Source organism: Manacus candei, unplaced genomic scaffold (assembly GCF_025592945.1).
Source record: "Manacus candei isolate 608988 ecotype Guabito, Panama unplaced genomic scaffold, ASM2559294v1 h1tg000041l, whole genome shotgun sequence".
In the NCBI taxonomy this organism is placed as follows: domain Eukaryota; kingdom Metazoa; phylum Chordata; class Aves; order Passeriformes; family Pipridae; genus Manacus; species Manacus candei.
In genome coordinates this window covers 5,257,252-5,278,739 of record NW_026138089.1, presented here as the reverse complement: position 1 = coordinate 5,278,739, position 21,488 = coordinate 5,257,252, and the positions used below count along the sequence as shown (strand labels likewise).

The 21,488-nt window shown below is 40.0% G+C and overlaps 1 protein-coding gene across 4 annotated transcripts in view; it reads right to left on the bottom strand.

The window, feature by feature from the left end:
- The window catches only part of MAP3K15 (mitogen-activated protein kinase kinase kinase 15), an 88,900-nt gene that overhangs the window by 31,526 nt on the left and 35,886 nt on the right, over positions 1–21,488 (bottom strand). For 2 of the 4 annotated variants that reach the window (XM_051794849.1, XM_051794851.1), the window contains 4 exons: positions 14,553–14,624; positions 11,099–11,292; positions 8,417–8,585; positions 7,016–7,122 (listed from right to left, as the gene is read on the bottom strand). In XM_051794849.1, coding sequence (XP_051650809.1) covers positions 7,016–7,122; positions 8,417–8,585; positions 11,099–11,292; positions 14,553–14,624 — 542 coding nt within the window. The remainder of the gene's footprint in view (positions 1–7,015; positions 7,123–8,416; positions 8,586–11,098; positions 11,293–14,552; positions 14,625–21,488) is intronic. The other 2 variants (XM_051794850.1, XM_051794852.1) reach the window with 1 other exon arrangement.

Here is a 21,488-nt window from a genome sequence, read left to right as displayed (position 1 = left end):
CAATCCAATTTTAGTCAAAAGAATGATGCAGCTCAATACGGAGCCTTGGAACTACAACAAGAATTAAAGGGTGAAATTGAACTGTATTTCTTTCTTCATCAAAAATTATTCAGAGTAGAAAAAGATTTGGAAAACAAACAGTTGTTATACAGCTTCTTTTGAAAAATATTTAACAACGGCATCAGCAAGAAAACAGTGACTAAATAACATTTCCATTCCTTGTTATTATTAAATAATCAGAATTTTTGTCTCCATTTACTTTGCTGTTTTTCTAAGTAAGAATTCAATATTTACTGCAAAAAGTCACTTATAACAAACAAAAATGTCTATTTGCAAGAGTAATGCAAACACAGCTTAAGAGTTTAATAGCCTCTTCAAGACTTTTTTTAATCACTAGAGAGATTTAAAATATTTACCAACCTCTTTTCAGAACTGTTTACCATTTTCCAATCCCCACCTAGGTATCCATGAACAGGCTTACAAGGACTATGACTACTTTGTCAGCAATACCAGTAGCAGATAATGGTTTCTGGTAAATTTATTACTTGCATGTCCCAAAAGGATTAATATTTACTGTGAAGTAGCTCAGTTCCTTAGGTTAGCTGATGCAGTAAGACCAGGAACAACACATCTGTAGCAAAATTCAGGCTTCTGTGCATGTTATGTGATGGAGAACATCTAATAAGATTAAACAGATTTGTAGCTAGTTGTGCAGGCTTTATCCTGCCTTTGATGTCACTGGCAGAGTATAAACTTTCACAGCGAGTACTTGAATATTTTTTTAAGTATTTTTTCTTCAGACTAACTGCTCTGAACTTAATACCAGTCTTCTCTAATGAGCACACAAGGAGAAAGTTAGTATTGTTTTTCAGTTTTACAAGAAATAAACAGAAGTTAAAAAGCATGGAGGTAAATCCATCACACAGCTCAGCATCCTCTTACCACACCTGTTCTGAACAAAGCAGATTCTTTCACTAAGAGTACAAAAGTTTTACTATTGTTAATATGAAGACAAAGGAAGTTGAGTAAACAGAGCTTAGAACAAAATTAGGCCCTAAAATGAAAGTCCAGCAGCTCCCTGGTCTTGTGTAATGTGGTCACAGAAGCTGGCATGTATTCAAAATTCTGCTGAAAACAAGAAATGCACAACTAATACCTAACTTAGAGCACTTCAGCACAGAAAAAGAAAATTTAAAAATCACTGTTTCACATGCAAGACAAACTTCAACTCAACTCACCTTGTATGAGAACAGGATAATTATTTAATGTTAATATAAAGAGGTGTTATGTACTCATTGAAAAAAGCATAACTTCAAAGGAAAAATACAACACACAAAGCAAGACTGCTTAAAATGGGACACTGTGCAGATTAACATTTCTGGTCAAAGGATGAACCTGTACACACCAAATACAATAGCAGCAGCATTTCAAAAGACCAAGCCCTAAAAAACCAGTGTGCCAGAGGACTCAAAATGAAAGACTTCTATCTCTTATAAGATAAGGAAAAAATTGTCATTAAAAATAATTAAATTCAACAAAATTTAGCACATGGTAAGTATACACTCATCTAACAGGATATTACTAAACATAACAGTTTAGGTATCTTTATATTAAACTCTTGTTTTTCACAGCAGCAGAATTTGATGCCCATTGGGCAATACAAATCCAGCGTACCAATTATAGTAATTTACAAGTTTAGGAACAGTTATCACTTTCTAAATCCCAAAAAGAGAGATCAAACCAAGAAAAAAAAAAACCACAGCAAGACCACATCGTTTAGGCTACAAGCAAATTCTCTAAGTTGCTATGAAAATGTACTGTTGGATTTTATGCAGAATATGTTATGCTCGACCAAGATAGATTCTCATTTCTTATTTCAGACCCCACACTTTGTCAGATCTGTATGCCTGACAACTTGTAATTTGTTTCAAGGTGACTTGAAAGAGGTCTGTGGTATTATCAATAGAGTAGAAGAGATTACCTTAAACCCTCACGGCTGTAGCAGACACTTCTATTTTTTTTTACCCAATCTCAACTATATTAATTTTCCCTTGCTCCCCAGCCCCCATTTAAAGTCACAGTAGAGCAAATCCCAGAAGACCATTATAGAAAGGACCCTGCTAGTTCATTTTACTGCTGCTTAGTTACAGGCCAGCTTACACTGCAATACAAATGTCCCTCATGATATGACATAAACAATTCACTTTAGGAATGAAATATAATTTCTAAATAGGCAATTTTAAATGGTGCTCTTCAACATACAATCTGTTAGCCTCTCCACACCTGGGATAAGATGCATCCCACCTTAAAGAAGTCTGCATACACACCCAGTGAAAATATGAGCTACACTTCATAGTTTATTTGGGTTTAGGGGGAGCAGTTTTTAAAATCATTAATCACAATCTGCAAATTCTTTCAAATTACAGTTTTACCTTTAAAAATATATTTTAATGGTCAAAGGGCTAGGGAAAAAAAGGACTACTACTACAATTTATTTAGCAACTGTATTAAAACAAAGCACATGCCCTGGGAGAACTGCTCATACTACTATTTTTCCTCACTGTCTTCTTTATTAGCACATTTTTACTTCTCTCCCTACAAACCTTGTCTTGTGAAAACTTGCACAGAAACTGAACAGAGAAAAATCAGTCTAAATTATCTGAACATGATAACTGCAAAAGTACTGCCAGTGAAGAAAGAGATCTGCAAGTAACTTCTAAAAACTAGGGCAATTAAGAAAATATCCTAGTGCTCGATAAAATATTGCCAACATTCCCCCAGGGAAAATGCTAGGAATTACAAAATTAAAACCATCACAATGTCTTTTGCAAATAGCCAGCACACTAATCTTCGGTACTGTGTGAAGTTTTAAACTGTATTTAAAAAGAAACTAAACTATTAGGATTAGGAGAAAAAATTCAAATGAAGGTTTTTTCAGACAGAAATCACTGTAAAGATTTTTTTCCTAAAAAAAAGTTGTCCTACAGGGCACCTTTATAGCCTCCAATCACTTCCTCTACATAAGTCCCAGTGTTCTGCTGCCAGTTTTGTTTTGCCTGAGAACTTTTATCCTCCTGAAACTGCTCACTGGTTTGCTTGCCCATTTGCTAGTTTGCTCATTGCAGTGTTGCCACATGATTTATCTGTTTGCTTACTCTACCATGTTTCTTCAGTCACAGAAAGTCTTCTCACACTGGTCTACACAAGCCACTTGTATCTGTCTCCCTGTCCTGTCCAACTATCCACTCCTCCTTTACCTCTCTGAATCACTGTAGGGCTACAAACCTGATGAAAACAGCTTAGCACACAATAAATATACATTTTTAAGCATGTGCATATAAATACATACACTGAAAAAGTAGAACTGAGGTATGATCAAGTTATGTGCAACTTCAGTTTTGTATCACATGTTCTGATCTGCTGCTCTCCAACCCCATCCTGCTGCCATATTTTGTCCTAGCCTAAGGCTGGAGTCAAACATTCTTATTCATGAGAGGTATTCAACTCTAACACTTTCCTCTGAAGCAAAAGGACAAGTTGTAAAATGAAGCAATATCACTTCTTCCAAAAAACTTGATAATTTTGAAAAATTTTCTACCTCTCAGTTACAACACAATTTTTTCTGTCTCTTCCTGCCCCATCCCCACATCTCCACGCTCTGCTCTCCCTCTTGGAAAGCTGCTGCTATTCTGTAACTTGGCAACTTCAGTCACCAGAACTGTGGTTTGGATGTAGAGGTCCAGAGGTACTCTCTGCTGCTGAGACACGTTTGCTTGTTTCCATGGGGAGCCAATGCACCACTGAGCACTGAGTCCTAAAGGATGTGCTCATACTCTTCTCTTGTGTTATACTCACAGCATCCTCTATAGCTATTGATATTACAGATCTATCCTCTTTTTCTCTTTCCAGATTTTCTTGACAAGCACAAAAATTACCACTGCTGTCTCAGGAAGTAGCTGAGCCACAAGTGGGTGGAAGCAGTTGGAATATTTAGGGAGATTTGCCACTATGCCTTTTCCTGTCGTCATCCTCTTCCCAAATATGTGCTATTGACTGCTCTCAAAAATAAGAATCTAGCTAGAAAGAACTATGCCTTGAGCCAGTATGGTCACCCTTACGCTGTTTCTCTCCCCCAGCTCTCAAACATCATGTAGAAATCATAGTCATATCACAGCCTCTCACCTGGAATAACACCTAGAACACACAGTAAAACTCAAATTCTCTTTTTTCCCCTTTTTTTTAATTTCATGGTTTCTTTCTTCCCCCTCAAATCCATTCTCTTCTCTGAGTCCTTCTCTCCACTCCAGTCGTTATAAGGAAGCCTAGTTTTAAACATCCCTAAAACAAAAAATCTTTCTGCTTCACAGACTGCTTTAAAGAATTGGCGTGGTTAAGGAACCAGAACTACACTCAGTGAACCAAACCTTTGTCCAACAAAGTTAGTGGGAATGGATTTCATGGATTTCACCAGGACAAGACTCAGCTCACTCTGTAGGTAACAGGTGGTATAGTCTTCCCTTTTTCAGCGTTTTGCTCACATGTTCCCCTGTATGGTTTGTTTCCATCCATCTATCCGGAGAAGACTATATACTATAGAAAACTCTTTTATCAATTAAAAGTATTCACTAAATGGGATCCACCTTTGTTTCCTTTATATTTCATGTTGACTTACTGATCTGATTATTTTTAAGTCCTCTATAAACAAACAGATTTCTTGAAGAGCAATGCACAGGGGAAGAAATCAAAGCAAAACAAGCAATTGTGACAATGTTTCCCATACAAATACTCAAAAACAGTAACCTGTTTTTTTTCAACTCTATTTCTATATGAACCTTGTTTATCTTCTGATTTTAGCCTTGAAGCAGCTATCAATAATTAAAAAAACCTCTGATCTCATTGTCACATTGCAGAAGTGTCAGTGAGACAACTTACTCTTGTAGTATAAATACCACCTTTCATAAAATGACTGGTCTTCACATATGCTATTGTTTAATTAACATAATGTACAATATCTTTGTTTACACTAATGAGATGTAATTAATAAATTAATAATAAACTAATTTTATTAGTTATTGCACTTGCATTCTGATTTAAGACCTGAAACTAATTTTTGAGTTAAGACACATTTCAGTCGTGCAATTTGATTGCAGAGTCTTCGATATTTGAAACACTGAATGGGAAAAACAAGACCTTAAATTGGGCTTTGAGACAAGAATTAAATTTACAAGCCTGTAAACAGATATGACAATGAAGAAAAAACAGCTTTTTTACTTTTTTTTCTTCCTCATATACACTTCAGGTGCTTCATGCAAGCCAATTACATAAAATGAGGAGCCCCACAATGTGTTTTTCACTAAATCTGAGTAATCACAGAACAGAACATTTTAAATACCCCAGTGTTTATCAATGGGAATAATTTCCTATGACTGCTATTATTCATAATTACCAGTGATTTTCTACTTGCACCCTGTTATGCCCTTCACCTGCTAATTGCCTTTTTTTATTATTGTATTAGAATATGTTGCTTGTTAAAACACAGCATGCTGAGTTAAGTAGTAGTGACTGCAGCTGTCCTCATCTTTAATATAAGAGAAGACAGAAGTGCCTTGGAAAGAGACTGAAGTTTTCACAGCTCTGGCCTCGCACTATGGCTGGATTTGGGTTTAAAATCTACTGTTTTGAACAGAATTTGGCACACCCTTTGGTTTCTTTGCAAGCTTCCAGAACTCGGTAATTGCAGTCATGGTAAATAAGGCTAATTAGAAAATAGTCCTTACACAGTGCTTGCCTCCCAGTCCAGGTGTACCGATGGACAGAAGCAAACAGCCATCAACATTTGAAACATTCAGTCCTCAATTACACAGCATACCAAAGCTGTGAATACAAATACTGAAAATATTCATGTCGCACATTTGGGCTGAACTTATACCTAAAGATGTGTTCCATTCTATGCCTAAATTAAGATACAATCAGACATAAATCTCAGCTAGGAGGTAACAAGGAACAATGTCTTAAACCAGCCCATGTCTGTATAGAAGAGAGCACTCTCTGCTCTGTTTGTGCGTCACATCCAAATTAATTAGCTGAAGACACTTGAACAGGAATGGCCTTTTGCTCCCTAGGACTCCTAAACAAGCATCCAGGAGGGTGATGTATTCAGACAGCCCAAGCTTGCAAGCAAGCACAAGCCTGTCATCCATTATTAGCCTCTGATATGAGACATGAGAGATGACAAATGGTCTGCTCCGAAAAGGAAAACAGAGAGGAAGACAGTAATCCAGGAGAGGGGCTGTGCTTAAAAACTTGCCATGTGAATCAGGGTACTAGAAATCAGCATGAAAATGTCTGCCTTCCCTACATATAATAGGAAGTGCTTTAGTACATTTCTGCACCGTACTCAGAAGCAGGCCCAGGCTTGCTTTCCTTATGATCCAAGCCAGCTCAGGCTGGTTCTGAGTCAGATGACATGCAGCAAGGCTGAAATGGTGATGAGTCTAAAGTAAAACATCCCTGTCCCTTACCTTAGCACAACTTGTTAACCCAGACCTACACACAACTGTTGTTCAGATTGGGCTTGTGTCCACCTGATGTACCAGCAAAGCCTCAAGGCACCCAGAAGCCTCAGTCCTGTGTCCCTTGTCTGCCATATCACTGGCTCTGTGCAGCACTGAAATAACTCTGACTTGACAATGCTAAGTGAGATCCACTGCCAACAAAACTCAGTTACAGAGTCCAAGAGGAAATAAATGAATTACTTTCTCTCTTAATTACTTTCTCTGCTGATTATGAACACTGTTCTAGTATACTTCTTAATGAAATTAAGCACACATTAACATTCTGTAGGGTCAGATACAGCTGCTAATTCTGTTTTGCACAGACTGTGTTTTGTTCCTGGGAGGCTCAATCAGTCATACTGAGCAACATTAATGCTGTTCTGTATGCTGAAAGTAATAGAATATTATAGGTAAACACAGTTTTTTATTTTTAAAGATCATCCTCAATCAAGGATTCTTACCGATTCAATGCAAAAGCATAATGAAATTTAATGTTGTGTTGATCAGCCAGATCACAGGTAGGAAGCATTTCCAGTGTTTCTACCAGCTTCACCATAGCATCATAGTCCTGAAATTAAAAAAAAAGAATGAAAGTAGAAGATACTGAAAGCAGAGGAAAGCACCACGAAGCTAAAATGTATCATAACTGTTAAGACAGTTTCTCAGGTGACTGTTCCTAAAAGAGTCAGTGAAACAGCTACAAACGCTGCATAAGGATAAACAGGGATTTTCTCTGTCCATGTCAGAGCTTGCCTCTTCCTCACCACAGTGCCACTGCCCATATTACTGAATGCCTCTAGCTGGTTTGACTGATTGCACTCCCAGCACCAGGAAGCAGAGGTTGATGAGTCTGGCTCTTTCTGGTCTTATTAAGGACTTTTGATGAATGACATTTCATCGGGTCATCGCAGACTCGAGCACAGTTCACTCTGCGGTGTGTCACCCGACTGTACATCACTGCGGCTTCTCAGAGGTAACCCACCTGTATATTGCTGAGGAGGCCAGTTCACTGGCATCTCAAATGGCCTCACCTTACTTAATCTGTTTCTACAAGACATGTTTTGAGATGAGTATATTTCTCAAGGCAGACCTTTTGAAAGAATGCAAATGATCACCAGAGACAATCGAAGTGAAGTTGCATAAAGTGCTGCAGGAAAATGCACATCTCAGAATGGAAGGTTGGGTAACACTGGATGATGTGGTCACCCACTGCTCCCACAACCCATTTATACTTATGAAATAACCAACTTAGCTCCTGATGGAATAAAAAAATTCTGGAGAATGGTTGGAACTGTATTTTAAAAGGGATGTCAAACACATAGACTGCCAGTTTGGAAAGACAGCACACAGGGTTATTTAAAAAACTTACTTAAAAAATAAAATTGAGGAAAAAAAGGTGCAGTTATATTTTAAAAGCAGATTAGTGGTTTTTTAAATGATAGTTCTCAATTTGGGCATCTCTGGCCAATACAGTGGTCACAACAAATGCATTTTCTTCATTTCTAAATAAATCTGACTTTGGCAGGGAAGGAGGAAAGGGAAGGAAGGGCAAACCAAGAGCCTTGCTTTGGCAGGGAATTTGTTCTTTTTATTTTTTTTTAAGGAAGTTAAAGATTACTAAAAACAATGGAAGAGACCTGGGAAGGCACCTAATCTGTGTCTTTTGTTCACAGGTAAAATAAATAAGAGTCTCTAGTCCCTTACATTGCTCAATAGACAAGTCAAACTGTTAAACAATGCAACAATTGTGCCGATTTAATGGCAACTTTGAATCACTGTTTAACGAACAATGAAGTACAGAAGAACAAACAAGAGAGAAAGTCCCATGGTGAAATAATCTTCCTTAGTCTTTAGGCACATACCTGAATATCTCTGTAGGAAAGCAGCAGGTTTATGACGATGTCAGAAGTCAGCACTTCAGTATTATCCATACGAAGTTTAATTCTGGCCAGCTCCTTAGCCAGTTCATCTCCCTGGTACTTCTCTCTAGCTTTTCTAATGTCATTTAGCAGTGTTTCTTTATAATACGTACTAAAGAAATGAAAGACAGACATCTGGGAAGAAGACTGTTGGATATTTCTTATGAAATCTGACTATATTTCTAATAAAAAGTACCGTTTCCTCAGAGTAAGGTGCACATCAAATGTCTCCAGATTTTTCATTAACTACTTATAAATATTCCACCTTGCCCCACCTCAGAATGTGAGGCTCTCTATCAATATGTTTATAACCAGGATTGTGAGGTAATTTTATCAACAGAGGAAAACTGGGGCATTTCTTTGCCCCATTACTGATCATGACAGACATGGTATTTTGCCTCTGTACCATAAAGAAGGCAGCAACTGGGATAATAAAGTGTCACAAAGAAAGACCAGTGTGATGTAAAGAGGAGGTACATTATTTTATCATAAAAAGAGGAAACAGACTTGCAAACAAAGAAACTAAAACAAAAGCTAGCCACGAAAAGCCGATTTAGTTGCAATCTCTTTGATGAACATAATACATCATGTGGGCAGGATCTATGTAAAAGCCTCCAGTAAGTGCATCTTATCTACACGAACATCAGTGTGCAATGCAACATCAGAGTTTTTGTAAAATAAAAAGTTGTATTTATATTGCCAAATATGGTAGGTATAAAGGGCCTGGACAAACTACTTAGGGGAAAGTTTATCTGGAGTCTATAGTTCACAAGTTAGCAGACGTCATCTGACAGATACTCAAGTGCATACAATCCCTTTCTTGTTTACAAATGAGTTTTGCAAAGCGCTCTACCTTGCTTAGCAAAAACCCTACACCTAAGCCTGACATATATAAGATATAATCAGAGCAGCAAGGTCACTTCCAGCAAGCACTACTGGAAAGCTTTCAATAGTTGCTTTACTGTCAATGGAGGCTAAGTCTAATTCCACCAGTCTCAGGTTTCTATCCAGCATTGGCTTCCACCAGGCTAATGATAATTAGGCTATGATAATTAGTCCTTCTTGTACTACCAAACCAAAGCAAATAGTTTTCAAAAGTAACCGAATTACTTAGGAATGAGAGTCCCACTTTCAAGAATGATGGAACACTTAACATCTTCAAATTTATTCAAGCTTTTGGCAGGAATGAGGTATCATCTAACTACATCTACCTCTTCACAGGGATCTAACACAACAGTATCTAATTCTGCAGCTGTACAAAAGCCTCTTTCAGGCATTTCAGCCTGAAAATGGGAAAGAGAAAAGAGGGTTTTACTGTAGGACTTCACAACAGAATTATCAAACCCAAAATAACCACAGCCCTGGTTGTAACTGTCAGAGACAAAGCAGCTTTGGACAGCTGGTGCTCAGAGCATCATTTCGCAATGACACAAACACTAAATGGTACCAAAATTTATTACTGCCAAGGTCAACTGTGCTTATCTAGAAAAATAAACTTATCTATAAAAAGGTCCCCCAACAAAGCCCAAGGTGCTTGCTCTGCATGTGCACCCCAGGACTGTGGACACCCCAGCTGGACTGACACTGGAGCCAGGATGGGCGATCTCTCTTTCTCTCTTTCTTTCTTTCCTTCTCTCTCCCCATCTTCAATTCATCTTTCTCTCTTTCCTTTCACCCTATCCCTTTATCCAAAACCCACTGCCATGTGCTTGTACTAGGAGGTCACAGACTACCATGCCAATTTCCATGCCAAGTGTGTAGTTTACTAATAATAAACTTTCTAAGCTTTTGCAGACCCTCTGACTATGAGCACCTGGGAATCTTGGGTGCTCCCCTCCTCTTCAGGGTGGGATGTCACAGCACAGTCACTCATGGGATCCCAAGGGTGGGACCACATGAGAAAGGGAGGTTTTTAGGCAAGCCTTTCACTTGGGTGAGATGGCAATGGGGAAACAGAAAGAAATCCAAGGGCCCTCAGCGCTACCTCATGCTTCAGACACCAGGAAAATTAAAATCTAGAAGCTCAGTCTCTCCTAGTGTTTTCCAGAAATATGTACAAAACAAGACCACCTGCAGAGTACAGGGTGAGCAGTGGAGAGAGACCTCCTTCTTCAGCCCCAGTCTCAAAACTCCAACAGTCCCTTGTGGAAGCAGCTAAACAATATCCCATTTATTAGGTGATATCAAAAGGTTAATATTTAAAAACAAAACCAAACCATGAAAGTTATATTTGATTGCCCATTGCTGCCATATATATATATTTTATTTGGTGACAGAAAGGGACAGTGTTTGGCTTTGAGCTCTATGAAGAAGCTATGATCTTATCTCCTATTACAACCTCATGCACTGTAATTTAAACTTAAGCACTTTATCTTATCCACGGACTGCCTGTGCTTATTGGAAAGTAATCATAAATCAAATGCAGCATAACATGGTTAGTTAACTGCAACAGCTGCAGGACAGGAATACAGAAAGTAGTAAAGTTAGCAGCTTCTTTTACCACTATATTAAGCGCAGCAAAAAAAAAATAAAAAAATCAGTGCTACTAGAAATTCTGTATCTTTTTTGCATAACACTAAAAAGAGACTATCAAAGGTTCCTGAAGTGTATGTGTTGTAACATTACCATGATGTAACATGAACATCCTTGAGAAGGCTGAGAAACTTGTCCACCAGTGGGACACAGAGTGGCCCCAGGATATTGTCCCAGCTGGGCTGCATGTACTCAGAAGCTCTTCGTTGGGCATCACTTTCACAGCAAAAGTAATCAGCACAAGGTGTGACAATGTATGGAATAAAATAATAGTTGCCACTGGAAGCCTAAAATAAAAACAGGTAGCATTTAGAAAACAAATGAAAATGGAAATATACTTGTGTGTACACAGAATCTTCTGCTGTCAGAAAAACCAACCAGAGTAGTGCTGATGCACTATGAAGTGTTAGTGCACTGTTAAACACAAGATTTGCAAGCTTTAAAAGGAAATTTCTGTGGAAGAATTACAAATATTAAAAAGGGTGATGAATAAGGGTCTAGGTTTGTTAAGGGACAATACAACAAAACTGTTCAATTTTTTTTTTTTATGTGATGTACAAATCCTATTAGGGTCTGTTACCAGCTAACCTTCTGTTTCCAAATTTTTTGGGTCAGACATGTACTTGTATCCTCTAGGCTCACTCTGTGCTAAGAAAGATATGATGCAGAGCGCCCCACAAAGAGAGAAATAGAGAAACATAGGCACTGGAAGGACTATAGAGATGTTTAATCCAGAACAGCCTACAAAACATCTGCTGCATGCTACATCAAACACGAAACCAACCAAAACCCAAAAGTTGGAAATATTTTGTAATACATGTAGTACTTGTAACACAAAATTCTAGAATTAAAACCCAAAAAACCTTAATATGCAACATAAAATGTGTAAACTTGGTCAAGGTACTGAAATGGGAGAGGAAATGCCCTTCTGAGCCCAAAACCAGCAAGTTCAGAGTCTTCAAATCCTAAGAAAGACCCCAAAAAAAGACCACTCTGAACTTTTCCACAGCCAGTAGAAGCTTTATCTACGAGCTACAAGAACTCTCTGCTGTTTAGAAGAAAAGTAAACCTTACATTTCAGACAGAAGCACTGTAGCATGGGTCAGTATGATACATCTACCACAATCACCCACCACTAAATGCCCTTCAACCACCACCTTGGAGGTATCAAGGCACTGAACTTGTACAGTAAAATCATACCTTTCATTTTTTTCATATCATCTAAGCCTGCAGAAAAGCCATAGCCATTTAAAGTCACCTTGAACAATGGGAGAATGCTGAGATGATGAAAAGAATGGATATGAAGATGGTACATTTTTATTTGTATTAACAGAATAGACAAGAGAAGTAAATTGTTCACAGGAACTTAAAAATGTAGGCCATGCAGTTACTAAAAATACAGATAAAAAAACTGTATCAGTACATCCTGTTGCTGATCTGTGTTTGTGTCAAGTCACATTCCTTCCTTACAAATCCTATAGTACATTCTATATACTATATATTGGTACTACATTATAGTACCAATATCATTATCTGTTGGATTGTTATCTTTATTTCCTGCTAAAAAAGTCGGAAGAAGTGCAACCCAAATCACCAATATGTTGAAACAATTTAGTCCTAAGTTTATTCAAATAAACACTAACTTCAGCGCAATGCAAAAGTTGCTTGTGTATAAACTCTATTCTTAAACCTGTAACAGCAAATTAGCTCTTTCTGCAATGAAAAAAAAAATCCAATTTGAAAGTGTGATGTATCTTGTGATGCAAAGAGAGCTGCAGTTATCTACTGAAAAAGCAAAGCAATTTTCAGAAAAAAATTAAATTACACATGTGAAACACTGTATTAATCTTATCCAGCCAACATATTATCTACTTGACTTATGTTTCTTGTCTTTTTGCATAGTGAAATCTCTGCAATTAAACCCACATTTTTATACATAACAAACCCATTTTTGTGTGCAGAAGTCAGGAACCCTACACATATTTGAGCATATCACCTTCTCTGAAAAGCAATCAGTTCCAATTTTCTAGCTTCTTCTATCCAATATTACATATAATAAATTATAAAACTGCTTCATATAGACTGTGTGGCCTTTTTAAGAGAATCTTTCTTATCTTCATTACATAAAAAAGCAGTCCATCTACTTTTCTTATGCTAACAAGAGTTAGAGATGGTTGAAAATACTACCCTTGCTTTTTCTGATCTTCTACTTAGGATGCTGGTCTCTGACACCAAAAGCTAATAATTTTTAAAATAATGTCTTGTCCTACACCAACTATTGCTTTTTAAGATAATGAATACATGGCTTAGATATATATGAAGTAACATATATAGCAATTCTAGCTGCAAATATACATAAATTATAATCTATAAATTATGACATTAATTGTAACAGAATTATAACTTTATAGCTTACAAAGGCTGTAGGTTGAGTTGGTTAATTTCAAGATTAGTAGCTAAGCTATTTTCATTATCTGATTTTGAGAAATTTTTAAGTTAAAAATTATAGCCAAGCAGACTAAAAAAAAAACAAAACCTCTCAACAGTTCATCTTCCAGCAACTAATGTATGCCCAGTATGCTAGCAATGAAACTTCTGTATTCAATCACAACATTTTAAAATCTACCACAAAAAGTTTAAGAACATAAAAGTTTAAGAACATTAAAAAAAACAACCCAGGAAACAACTGCAAGTAAGTTGAGAGAGGGACCTGTTCTTCAGCATAAATGGTTAAAGGAATTAAGCAGAGAGCCGTGACTTTGCTGAAGAGCTGAAAGAGTGAGGCCCACATAAGACATTTTTAGGCTCTAGGCAACACAGGCCAAATACAGAGTGATTTTTGTCTTAAAATACTCTTCTCAACATTTTGCTAATGCTGTTAAAAGTGAATTGTTGACCTTAATAACATAAACAGGTTTTTTTCAATTGTACTGCTACAGTTATTCCAATGCAACTGTCACTTTGTGATAGAGATGCTACGCTAGAATGAAAGGTGTTTTTTTCCCAAATAAATAATTTTGAGTAAAATTTGCAGAGCCTAGCTAATAGAACAATTATTTTTCTTGAGCCATACTACTCACTTTGCCGCTCATTCAGGAGTATTAGGAGTGCTTACCCTATCTTACAAAGCAGTTAGAAGGAAAACACTGGGTAACAGAAAATGAACTGCATTCACTCGAGTCACAAACTCCTGAGTGTTCAGGGAGTTTAATTCACCATTGTCTCCAATATTATGATTTTCACCATAGTTTTCTGTGACATCTTGCAATGCAAGTGACTAAGCTAATACAAACCTCTAAAAAATACTTCCTCTTTTAAAGTTGAAAATACACTATATTTTCATGTAAATACTGTAAAGAGAGATTATCACAAGACAAACATTCTAAATGCCTGGCATCTAGCTTGCAAGGACCACGTACTCCAATCATCCTGAAGGAAAGACCCTGCCAAGTATGATCCTTAAATTATCCTTATACATTTTTATAGAAACACAGTAAAAAGGATGGCATATCTATTCAACAGAAAGCAGATTTTAAGTGATACATACTTTGCCTATTAGATTACCACTGTGGTACTCGGGAGGTACTTGAACCCGAAGAAAAGCTTTGAGGTTGGCAACCTACTCCAAATTGAAATAAAACAACACAGAGGAAAACACCACCACAAAACACCATAAGAATCAAAGACAGACATGACACATGAATAAAGAAATAATTAAAGAAAGAAACAACAGAAAATGAATACAGATATTTACAGCAAGACTATATTTACAAGGCCCAGAAAACAGGTCAATACTTTGTCACCCAGAATGTAAGATTTCTCCTATCTACATGACATGTCTATACCTCTCCCTGTGTCATCATTAAGATGCTTTCAAGTCTTCCATCTATGAACCTGTCAGACTCATTACCTGATTAATTAACTATATTCCAACCACTATGGATCGCTTGAGATAGTAATATTTCTATCAAAACTAACTTCCATAAATAAATTTAAAAGACTTTGTTTTCATTATCAAAAGTAACAGTGGCATATTTTGAGATTAGAAGCATTGAAAGTAACATTTGCTGGGTTCCTCATTGCCTTTGTGCTACTTTACACCCAATAGAAAAAAATATTTTATTTAAGATGTTCCTACTCTTTCATTCTGTGCCCTTTTACAATCTCTTTTAACATTTCTGCTACCTAAGGCCTTTCTAGAAATATATCATTAAAAGACTGTATCATATAAGCTTTTACACACTGTAAAAATAATTAGAAAATAAAAAATATTATTACTACTTTGTAATAATATTTCTTTGGATTACTAAATTCATATAATGTAATCATACTTCAGAGTCTTGGCTCTCATTTCAATCTACTGGGGCTACTTAATTGGAGAATATGAATCCAAGTGCCAAAATCTTTCTATTTAGTTGTCTTCAATGTTCATTGCCTCGAAACAGTATATACAGTCTAATTTACACAGCTACTGAAACTCTGAAGAGACTTTCTGCCAGCTACAATAAAAAGTGATTTTTCAACATAAAAATTCCTTGTGGCAAGGATAAATTGCAATGCAGTTCCCTTTAGATCAAGAAGAATTTTTGCTAATGACTCCTCCATGGCCTAGACATTATTCTCTGCTTCCTATACAGGATTTAATGAAAAATAACTATTTAAATCTCTGAAAATACTTCATCAGGCCCACAGGCCTAAGTATACTATAATAAACCTTTTGGCTTAATAGCCAGCCTACTTTCTTTAAATACCTTCCCTGAACACATTTAACAGGGTGTGGTGGTTTCACTCTAGGCCTTCCTGGAGACCAACTTGTAACCAGGAAGGAAACTAGAAAAGTGACCACGGAAGTATTCCATGCTATTCCTTTACGTAACTTGAGGTATAAATAAGGCCAGCGGGAGGCATCTCGCTCTCTTCCTTTCCGGCGAGGTTCGAGAACGGCGGGTCCCTGTTTTGGTCTGGTTTATCTGGAGCCGAGGCCTACAGTGACTACCGTTATCTGCCACGCGTGAGGGGAGAGCCTTGGGCCGTGTCTAGCCATCCTGCCTGTTCGAAGGGAAGTGGTGAGATTTTTTGCTAGTTTGCCTTCGGTCGGCTGGTTGGCTTGTTCGGTCCTTGCCCCTTTTTGTCCTTCTCCCTTCCCCTTTTCCCCCCCCCCCCCCCCCCCCCTTCTGTGTGTGGTATTCTCCTTTTGTGTATCTGTCTCATATGTAATATATATATATATATATATATATATATTTGCTATAGCTTTGGCTGCTTGGTTTTCTTTTCCCTCTCTGGGAGGCGGGTCCTTGTTGTCGAGTTTCGGGGACTTGGCGGGAAGCCAGCTCGAAACTTGCACAACATTTTTGGTGTCAGAAGTGGGATATTTTGGTTAAGTTTGGCTTGTTTTGATAAACGTTTTTCCAGGAAGACAGCCAAGCTCGGTGTTGTTTTGCAAAACCAATCTATTGTTTTGGGAACAGGTCTGGGAACACTGCCAGAGTCTGGGAAAGCAGCCAAGGAAACTTTGTTTATATAAACAAAGGTTTGTTTTGGGATCAAGAAGAAATAATAACAAAAAACAATGGCTATTTCATTAATTTGTCTTATAATTCTAGCCACCTTTACACCTGTGTTAGGCTACCGTATAGGGAGACGTCCAGACCTTGAGGATGGATGGAACGAATTGCTTCCATCCTTTAATTTTGACATCGAAGGTTTGGTAAAGGAAATCCCCATGGTTAAAATTGGCTCTAATTACTATATAAATCTTATTGCAACAGTACTGTCATTGATAAAGGTACTGGAAGTGCTACTTAAACTTGGAAGAATGGGGTTCCGTTGCCTTCCCTCTTGTAGGAAAGATCACACCTCAAAGGGACTCGCTGGAACTTTGGAAAGGGCTGCAGACAGGCCAGTCCCCGGGTGGCATGGAGCTTGGGAAGATTTCGGTAGATTAGTAGGACATGTGTCACCCCCCATTAATTGGGAGTTCACACCAGAACAAATGTTTGATTCTGGTGAGATGGCCCACTGTTTGGCAGAAGGGTGTTTTTCCTACAAAGATCCGAATATGCAATTCTCCGCTTTGTGCTGGGGCCTGGCTAATGCTTATCGAGCTGCCATAGACCACCTTCAAAGGGGTAAGGTCGACACAGAAACCCAAACCACGCCACTTGAAACCAGTGATGTCCCTATTAGGTCCACAGAAGTTGGGGTCCAAACACAACTTGAAGTCAATGCCATTTCTACTAAGCCCACTAGAACCGGGACTCAAGCTAAGAACCGGAAGGTCATCATTGCCCCTATGAAGAAGAAGAAGACGTGGGTAAGAGAGATCAAGGAACTTACAGACTCATCTCCCCAACCAGAACGCACAGAAGAAAGAGAAGAAGAAGAAGAAGAAGAAGGAACAGAAGAACCTATCCAATTCACTCAAGATGTAGTGGACGAAGGAGCGGCAGCAATGGGAGAAGGAGCAACAGCAAGTGATGAAGGCGCGACTGCGAGAGAGGAAGTAGTGGTTGTGACTGAGGAAGGAGCGATTGGAAGAGAAGAAGCAGGTACCAGAGAGGAAGAAACGGTTACACGGGAAGGAGCACGTCCAAGAGAACTAGGGGCACGCCCAAAGGAATACAGAACAGCATCAAGAGAAAAGAAAGCAACAGTACAAACGGCCGGTGGTATATTGTCGCTTGATGATTTATATCCTGACTACACATTCAGTGTTACAAAAGACGCAAAGAAGGAGCCAAAGCATTCCCCTCAATTGGAGGGGGAATTATCCCTACCCCTCCAGACCCAACCTTCTCTTGGAGGTGTGAATGATTGGAGGAAGAGGCCCTTATCTCACCACGTGAAAGATTACTCACTACCTCCACCAGCTGGGTATCGCGAACGACGCAGGAGTCCATCCCCACGGCATGAATGGCATAGAAGTCCATCTCCACGGCGTGAACGACGTAGAAGTCCATCTCCGCGGCGTGAACGGCGTAGGAGTCCATCCCCACGGTATGAACGGCATAGGAAACCATCTCCGCGGCGTGAACAATATAGAAGCTTATCCCCACGGCATGCTCAGTCTCCACCTCCACATGAGAGATATAGGGAGGAAGTGGGAGCAGTCCCACGTAGGAGTGGAAGAGTAAAGAGAGAGGTGGAAAAGATTCTACGTGGGAGAGATGGACAAGAAATTATGCGAGAAAGCGAAATTACACAATCACTGACCACAAGAGAGCTTCGAGATTTACGGAGAGATTATATGCGCTTGCCTGGTGAAGAAGTCCTCACCTGGCTGGTGCGATGCTGGGACAAGGGAGCTGATAGTCATGTAATTGAAGGTGATGAAGCACGACAGTTGGGATCCATTGCTCGAGACCCTGTGATAGAGCAAGAAATGGGGAGGGAGAAAATGGCATCCAGTCTTTGGCTCCGAATACTCCACGCGGTGAGAGTGAAATACCCATTTAAGGAGTCCCTGAAGAGTTCTTCAAGAAGGTGGAGGACTGCGGAAGAAGGCATCCAATACCTACGGGAATTGGCCATGCTGGAGATCATCTATTCTGATCCAGATTATTATGATATCCAAGTTCCTGAGAATGTTCCCTGCACGCAACCAATGTGGAAAAAGGTAATTCAAGGTGCCCCTAAACCATATATTTCCTGCTTGATACCCGTATATAATCCAAAGATGGATGAACCAAGCGTGGACACTATGTGTGCTTGGATAAGAACCATCGAGGAAAATATGGAAGACTCCTTCAATCCCCTGTACCGACGCACCTACGATAGGGAAAGAACGGAGAGAGATTATGAATATTCCAGATATGAGGACGACCTTAGAGACAGAGAGGACAGAAGGTATAGAGATTACCAAGAAAGGCCAATGGGAAGATCACGGCGGGACCGACAAAGACGACCTCGGCCTAGACCTCGATCCTGGTCTCAATCTTGCTCACGGTCCCTGTCATTCACACGTCGAAGGAAAGAGAACTCTAAGCGTGGGTCACGTAACCAACTATGGGCATACCTTCGTAGTAAAGGAGAAAACATGAAGAAGTGGGATGGTGAACCCACTTCTAAGCTTGAAGCTAGAGTGAGGGAGCTGAAGCGAAAGAAGACTGACAAGAAAGTTGTCTATGTAGTAGACGGAGATTTCTTAGAAGAGAAACTGCGATCGCCGAAACACGAGAAGATGGAGGTCCACTTCGACAATGGCAAAAAGTCTAAGAAGTCAAAGTCAAACTCTGACGACGAATGCTCTGATCAAGACCAGTAGAGGGGCCCTGCCTTCTGCCAGGAGAAGGAGAGGGACCAAGAAGATAACCGGGTTTACTGGGCTGTGTGGGTCCGATGGCCTGGCACATCGGATCCTCAGAGATACCAGGCCTTGATAGATACTGGAGCCCAGTGTACTGTAATGCCTTCGGAGTATAAGAGTACCGAGACTGTTACTATTTCTGGAGTGACAGGAGGGTCTCAAGAATTGTCAGTAGTAGAGGCGGACATGAGCTTGACGGGAGACCAATGGGAAAAGCGTCCCATTGTGACGGGGCCAGAAGCCCCTTGCATCCTTGGTATGGACTACCTAAGAAGAGGATACTTCAAGGACCCGAAAGGGTACCGGTGGGCTTTTGGTGTAGCCACGGTGATTGAAGAGGGGTCCAAGCAATTGTCTGCCCTTCCTGGCCTTTCAGAAGACCCTTCCATTGTAGGATTACTACGAGTTAAAGATCAAGAAGTGCCAATGGCCACAACAACTGTACACAGACGACAGTATCGGACAAACCGAGATGCTGTGATCCCTATCCACAAAATGATCCGAAAGTTGGAGAGCCAAGGGGTGGTCAGCAGAACCCATTCACCCTTCAACAGCCCCATCTGGCCTGTGCGTAAATCCGATGGAGAGTGGAGACTGACTGTGGACTATCGTGGCTTAAATGAAGTTACGCCACCGTTGAGTGCTGCCGTGCCAGATATGCTGGAGCTCCAATATGAGTTGGAGTCCAAGACAGCAAAGTGGTACGCCACCATCGACATAGCCAACGCGTTTTTCTCCATTCCTTTAGCGGCAGAGTGCAGGCCACAGTTTGCTTTCACCTGGAGGGGCGTTCAATACACCTGGAATCGACTGCCCCAGGGGTGGAAACACAGTCCAACCATCTGTCATGGACTGATCCAGGTCACACTAGAGAAGGGTAAGGCTCCCGAACACATCCAGTACATCGATGACATCATTGTATGGGGGGATACAGCAGAAGAAGTTTTCAAAAAAGGACAGACGATCATCCAGATTCTCCTCGAGGCCGGTTTCGCTATCAAGAAGAGCAAAGTCAAGGGACCTGCCCGAGAGATCCAATTCCTAGGGGTGAAATGGCAAGATGGACGACGCCAGATACCAACAGACATAATCAACAAGATTGTAGCAATGGCTCCCCCCACAAACAAGAAAGAAACCCAAGCTTTTCTGGGAGCCATAGGCTTCTGGAGGATGCATATCCCAGAATACAGTCAGATTGTGAGCCCTCTTTACTTTGTGACCCGTAAAAAGAACAATTTCCAGTGGGGTCCTGAGCAACAACAAGCTTTCAGGCAGATCAAGCAAGAAATTGCACATGCCGTGGCTCTTGGACCAGTTAGAATGGGACCAGATGTAAAGAATGTGCTCTACTCTGCAGCTGGAGATAAAGGTCCCTCCTGGAGCCTCTGGCAAAAGGTGCCTGGCGAGACGCGAGGGCGACCACTGGGTTTCTGGAGCCGAAGCTACAGAGGTTCTGAGGCCAATTACACCCCTGTGGAAAAGGAAATCTTAGCGGCGTATGAAGGTATACGAGCAGCTTCAGAGGTAATTGGTACCGAAGCACAGCTCTTCCTGGCACCCCGATTACCCGTCTTGAGCTGGATGTTCAAAGGGAAGGTGCCCCCTACGCATCATGCCACGGATGCTACATGGAGCAAGTGGATAGCCTTGATTACGCAGCGTGTACGATTGGGAAGCTCAAATCGCCCTGGAATTCTGGAGGTTATCACAAATTGGCCTGAAGGTGGGAACTTCAGCCTGGCAGAAGAAGAGGAAGAACCAGTGAGCCGAGCTGAAGAAGCTCCGCCGTTTGATCAGCTGCCAGATGAAGAAAGGCGTTATGCCCTTTTCACTGATGGTTCTTGCCGAATTGTAGGAAGGAACCGGAAGTGGAAAGCGGCCGTTTGGAGTCCCACCCGACGAGTGGCAGAAGCTGCTGAAGGTCAAGGCGAGTCAAGTCAATTTGCAGAGCTCAAAGCTGTCCAATTGGCCCTGGACATTGCTGAACGAGAAGGATGGCCAAGGCTCTACCTCTACACTGACTCGTGGATGATAGCCAATGCCTTATGGGGATGGTTGGATCGATGGAAGAAGATGAACTGGAGGCGTGGAGGAAAACCCATCTGGGCTGCTGACTTGTGGCAGGACATCGCTACCAGAGCGAAGAATCTGAATGTGAGAGTCCACCATGTAGAT